This window comes from Papaver somniferum, chromosome 11, assembly GCF_003573695.1.
Source record: "Papaver somniferum cultivar HN1 chromosome 11, ASM357369v1, whole genome shotgun sequence".
NCBI classification, from domain to species: Eukaryota; Viridiplantae; Streptophyta; class Magnoliopsida; order Ranunculales; family Papaveraceae; genus Papaver; species Papaver somniferum.
The window spans coordinates 43,198,778-43,209,502 of record NC_039368.1 but is presented as its reverse complement, the minus strand read 5'-3'; the positions used below and the strand labels follow the sequence as shown (position 1 = coordinate 43,209,502).

At 39.1% G+C, this 10,725-nt stretch overlaps 1 protein-coding gene across 1 annotated transcript; it reads left to right on the top strand.

Annotated features, from left to right (window-relative positions):
• The first annotated feature begins 696 nt into the window (after window positions 1-696).
• On the top strand, window positions 697-7,905 carry LOC113324347. The gene is made up of 3 exons (XM_026572663.1): window positions 697-713; window positions 1,095-1,370; window positions 7,608-7,905. Exons 1-3 carry the CDS (start codon window positions 697-699, stop codon window positions 7,903-7,905), a joined length of 591 nt encoding a protein of 196 aa, XP_026428448.1.
• The last annotated feature ends 2,820 nt before the right edge of the window (window positions 7,906-10,725 follow it).

The following is a 10,725-nucleotide window of genomic DNA, read 5'->3' as shown; positions in this document are numbered from 1 at the left end:
TTTATAAATCATTTTTACACACAACACAAGCAACCATGGCATAAGAACATAATTTTCTTTCAAGCATTTCTACAAACAAGCTAACTGCATCCATTTTGCATCATACATATTTGGGTTATTTATTCATCCGATCTTCCTGAAACTTTTAGAGAACATACATAGATCCTTAAACAACCTTTTTAGTAGTGAAGAATAACTACGCTTGCCAAAAGAAGTTGGATGACTTTGATCAAGTGACACACCTTTTTCTTGCCCACCCGGAATACGTCCAATTATCTCTATGCTTCCCACAAGTTCTTATATTGGATCGCACGTACAAGACTAACAAATATGAGATCTCGTTGATGAACATTGTTAGGCTTACATCGACAAAGGCACCCTTCACCGTGGATTTTTGTTTCTTGAAAAATGAGAAGAAAGAAAGTTATGTTTGGGGTTAGAACAATTGAAGTTAATATTCCGGGAGGGTGCTCTTCCTAAAGTGTTCGTATCCGGTAAATATTCATCATTGATGTATGCGATTAATAAGGTATTTCCGGATGCATTCAAATTTCTTTGTACGTTTCATATATGGTGCAATGATAGGAAAAAATGCCAACTGATAATTCAACCACTTAAGTTGAAAGAACTAGAGAATATTGCTAAGCTACCGGAGGAAAAACTGGTGGGCCTTGAGATGTGTCTAGAAATGATGCGATGGAAACGGGCCTACAGTAATACCGCAAGTGCACGGTCGTCAGTTGTAGCTCGTGCAAGTACGGGTCGATCCACAGAGATCGGGTGTGTTTCGGAAATGTGTTTTAGCTAAATGGGTTCCTAGATTTGCTTTAGGCGTAGTAGCCCTTTTGGAAGTGTTGGGCTTAATGGGTTTGTTTCTAACAATGAAATACTTTAGGTCTTGGGCTTGAGATGTATTGAACTGAGCCTTGGGCTCAGTTATACTTTGAAGTGTAATTTGGGCTTTGGCCTTTTGATTGAGCTTTGGGCTCTATCTCACCTGAACAGTGAAATGGTCTTTCACAGTAATTGGGCTTGGTCTTACAGTTGGGTTCAGATTGTGCTCTGGGCTTTTGGAAGTGAGCTGGACTTGGCAGGAGAAGAAGTGGCAGGGCAGAGTGGAGTTGCAGCTTGGTAGTGGCAGCAGCAACAGCAACTGCAGCAGCACAAGCAACAGCAGCCACAGCAGCACAAGTAGCAGCAGTTGCAAGGGAAGAAAAGGAGCAACCCTGCAGCTGCAGAAGCAGTGCACAGAAAGAAGGCAGCAGCACTGTAGTGCAGCAGCAGAAGTGCAACAGTAGGGGAAACAGAAATGCAGTAGAAGAAAATGTAGAAAAGCAACAGAGTTGCAAGGCATGGAAGAAACAATCAAGGCAAAAACAAAACAAAGCATGAACAAAGCCAACAGTTGATGATGAAATTGTGGATGACAGGGAGCTAGGGGTTGAATTCACTCTAATGTTTACTGTGTATTCTCCTATAGGAAGTTAAACACAACTATGGTATAATTTCCAAAGCACTAATTGTCTTTCTACAGCACAACTAGTCAAGAGATTATGAATTCAGCTTGAGTTGCAGCTTATCAGCAGCTCATGATCCTAACTACAAAGTATACATGGCATACATTGTGAAAGTGAGGTGATGATGAGCTAAGTTCAGGTTTTACCTAAACTTGTTTAGCTTTCTAGAGCAATGTGGTCAATATACTGCACAATACAACAATAAAGCTTCATCAAGTCCCTAGCAGGGTGATTTAGAACATGATAAGCAGCATAACACTGAGCTAGGGGTGGCACTAACAAGACATTTGCACATTAACAGGCACAATTACACATGAACAGGAGCACTGAACTAACAATACATCAAAACAATTACACAACATGGCAACAAATGCATATTACAACATCATACACAGTACAATAACAAGAAGAAACATATGCAGATGATTAACAGTGCAGCAAAAATTAACATCAAACTTAACCCAATTAGGGGGAAACTTGGCTAGCCCAAGAACAAGTTTTTCATCTCCTACACATTGCCTATTTATACCCAAATTAACAAATTAGGGTTTCACACACATTTTTCCCAAAAGTATCAATACACAGTACAATTTAGGGATAAATTATTACCCAAAATTTGGCCTCCAAACTCCAAAAATTGCTCGACCCATGCTCTGAATCGTCCTTATGATGCTCTTCCTGCTCCTATTGTCCCCTAATTTCTAGCTATTTTACTCACCCCAAAACCTAGGGTTTCAGAGGTTGTGAGATGAAGAAAATAGCTAGGCTAGGGTGTTGTCGGGTGTTGGAGATGGTGGTGGCAGTGATGGAACTGGTGGTGGTGAAGGAAGCTCGAGGTCTGGTGGTGGCAGTGGGTTGCAGGCGATGGTGGTGGCAGGACATGGTGTTGCAGAGCCTGTGAAGGAGAAGGTGATGGCAGAGGTGGTCGATGGGTTTGAGGAGAAGGATCTGTTTGGTTGGGTGTAGGTTCTCGACTGCTTGAGTGTGAGGCGGGCCCATCGTATTTCGATGTCTTGCGATGCTTAGCCGTGGGGTGTGGAGATGGTAGGTAGATCGGACGGCTAAGGAAGAGGCAGCTTGTAGCGACCGTAGGATGTAAAATACAACGAAGTCAACGGTGCTAGATTGAGTTAGGTGTTGTAGTGTTAGGCGGAATCATCGGGAGTTGATGCACAGGCATAGGAGAGACCGTTGGATTCAACTACCATCTAATCTGAAGGCTTGGAATTTCAGCGCTGTGGTGCTCGGCAGAAACATCAGATTTTGATGATCTATGAAGGAGCGACCGTCGGATGCTCCTGAGAACTGATCTGATGGCTGAGAACGGAGGCGCTTTTGTGTGTAGAAAATGAGGTTGTGCGCACCATTCTTTGCGGTTTCCTTGCGTAATTTCTCCCGGCTTTTCACTACTTTTCTGCTCTTTTCGCTCCACGTCTCATCCGAACTTTATTTATTACCTAAAAATGCAAAATTAATTAATAAAAATATTTATTCTTGAAAACAATGAAAATACAGAATATGGGATAAAATGTAGAATTAATGCGCAAAAGATGAGTTAAATGCCAACAAAAAGGGATAAATATATACAATATTTGGCACTCATCAAATACCCCCAAACCTGAATTTTACTTGTCCTCAAGTAAAACAGAACTAAGGAAATCCTAACTATACCACTGTCGCTGGTCTCTCGAGTGCATTTAGCGTATGCACTAAGCCTTTTAAACCACTAAGTGTCCCTAGTGGACGAGTTGAAGTCTCGTGAAGGTTTACCAGAGGTGTGCCTACAAAACCTAAGGACAAAATATAAGCTCATATTCCATCAAACGTGACATGTGCAAAACAGTTAAGCTCACAGCAAAATGGAGATGTCAATCTAGCTATCAAGACACAATCCTAGCACTGATAACAAATAAGGACATGTGATAAGAGTGTAAAGTGTATCTACACATGTGTAAAGAAAGATCTGAAGTTATGACTACTAATCACCAAGAGATAGTTTCTCAGGCTAAGAACTGAGGTCGAAATCTAGCTAGCTGTCCGGACTTTACGAGAATTGTGAATGAGTTGGAGGTATTTCACAATTACTCGCGTTGTACATCAATGGCATACACCCTCCTTGCTTATTACAAAGAAAAACAAAAGAACTATTTACATGACTCTTATTTACATTGACTATCTCTTTTATTTTTGGAACAAGAGATGATGGAATTGATAAATACTTGATTTTTTTTTGTATTTTTTGATTTTTTTTTTTTTTTTTTTTTTTTTCTGAATATATACATCGTTTTTTTTTTTTTTTTTTTTTTTTTTTTTTTTTTTTTTTTTTTTTTTTTTTGAAGAAGGAAACACTTTTGATAATACAAAAGAAACAAAATTACATGACACTTTGCAAGAGGTAGCCCTTTTTGATGCACCCAGTTAAATTCGATGGTTGTCTTTCTTAATGTAACCTCCACCTTCTATCCCAACCAACCAAAGAACAAGCTAGTCAAGTTTCGTTCAGTATTCTAAAGTGATTGGCAATCGTAACTTCCTATCCAACACCTTGAAGATCGAGGCCATACATGTATTGGTAGATCGTGCGCGTGCAAATTTCTTATCACTATGTGAATTGTGCTAGAATCAGGGTGCCTAAATATCTAGACTAAGACTCCTAATAAAATACATATTTGCACAAGAGTCAACATTTCAAGGTAAATGAGCTCCATTTTTATGATTTTTTCATTTTTTTTTTTTTTTTTGATTTTTAATTTTTTTTTTTTTGGAATTTTTAATTTTTTCAAAAAGAAGGAGTTGTTTTCAATTATAGCAATTATCATGGTATCTACTCTATACCCCCAAACCTAAACTAAACATTGTCCTCAATGTTTCAAAATATGGAAAGAATTAAAATGCAACATATGGAAAGGGACATGCTGAGTAGAGTAAAAGGAGAGAGAATACCCGATTTCGGCGAAAGCAGAATTAAAACTCCGTTATTCAAGGCAAAAATCCAACATATTTCAGCCGAGATCATATTGGATTAGCAAAATATATCAAAAGGAACAAAAGGGTTTTTAAAATTTTATCTACTGGATTATATACAAAAAATTCACCATACACTAACAATCTAAAGAGTTGAGGATCAACCCAAAAGACGAAGTGTAGACATTTCAACAGCTTCACACAATAATAATAGGAAGAAGAAACGCAAGTGAAACTGTGAAACAAAATGAGCTACCCCCAAACCTGGATTTTACAGAAGATATAATTTTGAAAACAAAATCGCGCAGTTTTGGGGGTTCATCATGCACAAGGTCTAGCTCAAATGAACTGTGCTAGGGACGGGCAAACATGCTAATTCCAACTGTGGTTCCTCAAATGTATTATATTTGGAAGCAAAATAGTCCAAGAGGACTTGGGAAGCACACAGTTCCAAACCTAGGTTAGGATTTTCAGAAAAATTGGTTTTACAATATTGGCACAAACCAAATCTAGGTTGGGTGGAAGGCCATCAGATTGTGACTAGGTAGAAGAATAGGCATATCATTATCAATCAAATCAAAATCTTCTAACTCATCTACACATGTCACATCATGCTCACAATCATCACTCACATTGGCAAGTTCACACTTAGAATCATCAACATCATCAACAGATTCATTCTCATGCATCGGCAAATCAGGAGAAATATCACAATGTGACCTAGGTAGAGAATCAGACACATCAAATATATTTTCATGCATATTAGTGTCTACAGAAGATTCAACTATTCCTATGTCATGTTCATCTTCACAGAATAATTGTACGAATCCCATGTCAATATCAAAATCATATGAATTACAATGAGTATTAGAAAAAACAACATTCATGAAGGTCGAGGGCGAGAAGCCATATGTTATTGAACCAACAGGTTCCACAATATTTTCATGTTCTTCTAACACATCATCATAATCATCATAATCATCATCATGGTAGCATGCATATTGGTCCTCATTAAAAGTGGTGGTGTCGTTAGTCGATTCATGTTCCTCTAAATTAGGTTCATATTCAACATATTTACATGAATGGGACTAGACACTTCATTAGGGACAACATACATTTCCTCATGAATTTCCTCCTTTTGTAGGTGAAGCAAAATCTGATCTAAATATGCCTGAATTCGTGATGTAGATCTATCGAAGTTTTGCTCACTAAGTCTGAAAGCTTCTGTGGTGGAGTCTAAATTCATGGGAGTACAAAATTCTTCATGTTCAAATTGTGGTGAATGGTACATGTATGCATGGTCATTAGGGTTATAAAATATTGATCGCAACCCTCAAAGGATTGATTATGGTCCCAATGACTACCATTCTCACAATTCATGGGCATTTCATACCTTGGATTTTCTCTAGATTGCCTAAAATTATGCAAAATATGACAATTCTCAACAGGGTGGTCTAAACTACCACATGCGGGACATGCATAGATTTCAGGTTGCCTAAGAAAATTAGATGTGACAGATTCCTCATGTGATTGCATTTCTAAAGCTGCGATTCGAGCTTCTAATTGATCATAAGTGATGATTGTGTGAGTGAGGCACTAGCAAAATGTTCATTTTCACGTTGTGGCGAATGATGCATGTATGAATAGTCATTAGGGTTCATGTATTGCGGCTCGGGACTTTGAAAATGTCCATAATAATTCCTATGACTATTGACATCATGGTCTATGGGAGGTGCATAACGTGAAGTTTGTCCACACGCAAGTTCTCTAAGGGATTTGTTGTATTCCCCAACTGTAGAAAAAGATCTATACATGATTGGGCTCAAAGCTCAAAATTTGGTTTTTAAGGGATTGGACTTTTTGGAAAAATTTGGTTTTGTTGGGAAAAATTTGGTTTTGGCGGGAGCCATTTGGTTTTAATGGGAAAAAGAAAAATTTTGGTTTTTAATGTGGGAGCAGAATAAAATTTGGTTTTTAAAATCTGGGAGCAAGTAAATTTTTTTTTTTTTTTTTTTTTTTTTTTTTTTTAAATAATAAAAAGAAGAAAAAAAAAATTTGGTTTTTGAAATGGGAGCAAGCCCACTGTGCAAGCCTCTAATGAAATGAAGGCTGCGGCCTACGAAAATCCAAGTTTTAATTTTTGAAAGTTTAATTTGGCCCAGTTGGTTAAGGCCCGACGTTTGTTTTAAAACTTTGGTTTCGAGGTCCACTTACAAGTCCACAACCAGTTATAAGCTCAGCTGGGTTTAAACCCAGAGTCCAAAATACAAGTCCAATGGAAAATTTAAACAAGCCCACACAAAATAAATACAAGCCCACAAATAAACACAAGCCCCACAAATAAATTATTACAAACCCAAAATAGAAAAATAAAAAGCCCAAAAAATTGGGTTAATTATTACAAGCCCACAATAAAAAATTGGAAGCCCACAGGTTGGGTTCTCTCAATGAAATGGGTTTAGGCTTACCTTTTTAGCACAGCCCAGTGCTCTGATATTGTTGCAAAAACCCAGTTGGGTTTTGGTTCTTTTCCTTGGTGGCGTCCCAGCAGAGGAAAAACAGGTTCAGAATCAGCAGGTCCAATAGCAAATGAAATGAAGCAGATGCAGATGCAAATGCTATGAAATGAAATACAAAATAGCTAAGAAAAACACAGATAAAACACAGCACCAATCCCCGGCAGCGGCGCCAAAAACTTGGTGGGCCTTGAGATGTGTCTAGAAATGATGCGATGGAAACGGGCCTACAGTAATACCGCAAGTGCACGGTCGTCAGTTGTAGCTCGTGCAAGTACGGGTCGATCCACAGAGATCGGGTGTGTTTCGGAAATGTTTTAGCTAAATGGGTTCCTAGATTTGCTTTAGGCGTAGTAGCCCTTTGGAAGTGTTGGGCTTAATGGGTTTGTTTCTAACAATGAAATACTTTAGGTCTTGGGCTTGAGATGTATTGAACTGAGCCTTGGGCTCAGTTATACTTTGAAGTGTAATTTGGGCTTTGGCCTTTTGATTGAGCTTTGGGCTCTATCTCACCTGAACAGTGAAATGGTCTTTCACAGTAATTGGGCTTGGTCTTACAGTTGGGTTCAGATTGTGCTCTGGGCTTTTGGAAGTGAGCTGGACTTGGCAGGAGAAGAAGTGGCAGGGCAGAGTGGAGTTGCAGCTTGGTAGTGGCAGCAGCAACAGCAACTGCAGCAGCACAAGCAACAGCAGCCACAGCAGCACAAGTAGCAGCAGTTGCAAGGGAAGAAAAGGAGCAACCCTGCAGCTGCAGAAGCAGTGCACAGAAAGAAGGCAGCAGCACTGTAGTGCAGCAGCAGAAGTGCAACAGTAGGGGAAACAGAAATGCAGTAGAAGAAAATGTAGAAAAGCAACAGAGTTGCAAGGCATGGAAGAAACAATCAAGGCAAAAACAAAACAAAGCATGAACAAAGCCAACAGTTGATGATGAAATTGTGGATGACAGGGAGCTAGGGGTTGAATTCACTCTAATGTTTACTGTGTATTCTCCTATAGGAAGTTAAACACAACTATGGTATAATTTCCAAAGCACTAATTGTCTTTCTACAGCACAACTAGTCAAGAGATTATGAATTCAGCTTGAGTTGCAGCTTATCAGCAGCTCATGATCCTAACTACAAAGTATACATGGCATACATTGTGAAAGTGAGGTGATGATGAGCTAAGTTCAGGTTTTACCTAAACTTGTTTAGCTTTCTAGAGCAATGTGGTCAATATACTGCACAATACAACAATAAAGCTTCATCAAGTCCCTAGCAGGGTGATTTAGAACATGATAAGCAGCATAACACTGAGCTAGGGGTGGCACTAACAAGACATTTGCACATTAACAGGCACAATTACACATGAACAGGAGCACTGAACTAACAATACATCAAAACAATTACACAACATGGCAACAAATGCATATTACAACATCATACACAGTACAATAACAAGAAGAAACATATGCAGATGATTAACAGTGCAGCAAAAATTAACATCAAACTTAACCCAATTAGGGGGAAACTTGGCTAGCCCAAGAACAAGTTTTTCATCTCCTACACATTGCCTATTTATACCCAAATTAACAAATTAGGGTTTCACACACATTTTTCCCAAAAGTATCAATACACAGTACAATTTAGGGATAAATTATTACCCAAAATTTGGCCTCCAAACTCCAAAAATTGCTCGACCCATGCTCTGAATCGTCCTTATGATGCTCTTCCTGCTCCTATTGTCCCCTAATTTCTAGCTATTTTACTCACCCCAAAACCTAGGGTTTCAGAGGTTGTGAGATGAAGAAAATAGCTAGGCTAGGGTGTTGTCGGGTGTTGGAGATGGTGGTGGCAGTGATGGAACTGGTGGTGGTGAAGGAAGCTCGAGGTCTGGTGGTGGCAGTGGGTTGCAGGCGATGGTGGTGGCAGGACATGGTGTTGCAGAGCCTGTGAAGGAGAAGGTGATGGCAGAGGTGGTCGATGGGTTTGAGGAGAAGGATCTGTTTGGTTGGGTGTAGGTTCTCGACTGCTTGAGTGTGAGGCGGGCCCATCGTATTTCGATGTCTTGCGATGCTTAGCCGTGGGGTGTGGAGATGGTAGGTAGATCGGACGGCTAAGGAAGAGGCAGCTTGTAGCGACCGTAGGATGTAAAATACAACGAAGTCAACGGTGCTAGATTGAGTTAGGTGTTGTAGTGTTAGGCGGAATCATCGGGAGTTGATGCACAGGCATAGGATCGACCGTTGGATTCAACTACCATCTAATCTGAAGGCTTGGAATTTCAGCGCTGTGGTGCTCGGCAGAAACATCAGATTTTGATGCTCTATGAAGGAGCGACCGTCGGATGCTCCTGAGAACTGATCTGATGGCTGAGAACGGAGGCGCTTTTGTGTGTAGAAAATGAGGTTGTGCGCACCATTCTTTGCGGTTTCCTTGCGTAATTTCTCCCGGCTTTTCACTACTTTTCTGCTCTTTTCGCTCCACGTCTCATCCGAACTTTATTTATTACCTAAAAATGCAAAATTAATTAATAAAAATATTTATTCTTGAAAACAATGAAAATACAGAATATGGGATAAAATGTAGAATTAATGCGCAAAAGATGAGTTAAATGCCAACAAAAAGGGATAAATATATACAATATTTGGCACTCATCAAAAACGAGTAAAGAAAAAGAGAGAATTCATGAAACAATATGAACACAATGAGATGTTGTGGGCTTATTTCCATGGCGAATTGGAAGCTTTGGTATGGTCAATCACCGAGGATGTCTACGAAGAAAATGTTAAAATGCTTATTAATCATTGGAGGACCGACTACCCCGACGTCATTATTTATTTGCTCAAAGATGTGTTGGAACCTAATAAAGAAAGGTTCGTGTCTTGTTTCACAAATCGACACAAACACTTCGACAACCTCAAGCCACAAGTATGGTAGAGTCAGATCATTATCGGTTGAAGAAGAACCTTTTTGGATGTGTTGACACGTTTGTCACGGTATTTGATGCAATTGATAAATATTTCAATAGTGATGTTGTGAGAACTAAAGTGGCATTTGAACATAACCTTATGTTCAAACACAAGGATTACAAAAGTAAATAGCGACGAGGATTAACTTATAGAGTCTCCCATCTATGCATTGACTTATTGATGAAAGAAGACGTTTGGCTCCAACTTGGAAGAAGAGTGTGTTTGTAAAATAAAGACATTTATGGGACTTCCATGCCGCCACGAAATACTTCGGTACAAGGATGATATCATACCATTTGAGAATATTGATCATTTTTGGAAATAATTAAGCTTCGATCCTCTCCCAACCGAAGACGACGAGAATGATTTAGATATTTGGGACACGACAAATGGGAAAAAGTTGGTGGAGATATGTAGGAAGATATTTCGAGCTCAAAAACAAATTTTTAGGACATTCATAGGACTAGCCGAACCTGACAAGTTTCAGACAACTGAATTTTACTAGGTTCGACACATTAGGACATTCAAAGGACTAGCCGAACCTGGTATCTATAACACGATTAAAACTGAACATCTGAGGTATCTATAACACGATTAAAACATAAAAAGTCATCTATAACACGATTAAAACATAAAAGTCAAATTGTCGATAACACGAAACGAACTAGCAAACATAAAAGTCAAGTTGTCGAGAACAAGGTTAACAAATCCAAGATAAAAGAGTACTTAATCTAGCATAGCCAACATAAAAGTTCATTGACCACAGCCCATCTTGCCA

Excerpts from the sequence above, each read along its gene's own strand:
- LOC113324347 (XM_026572663.1), top strand. Across the intron at positions 1,371-7,607 it reads GCATGGAAGAAACAATCAAG|GAGAAGAAGTGGCAGGGCAG; the intron begins GCAAAAACAAAA and ends TGGACTTGGCAG.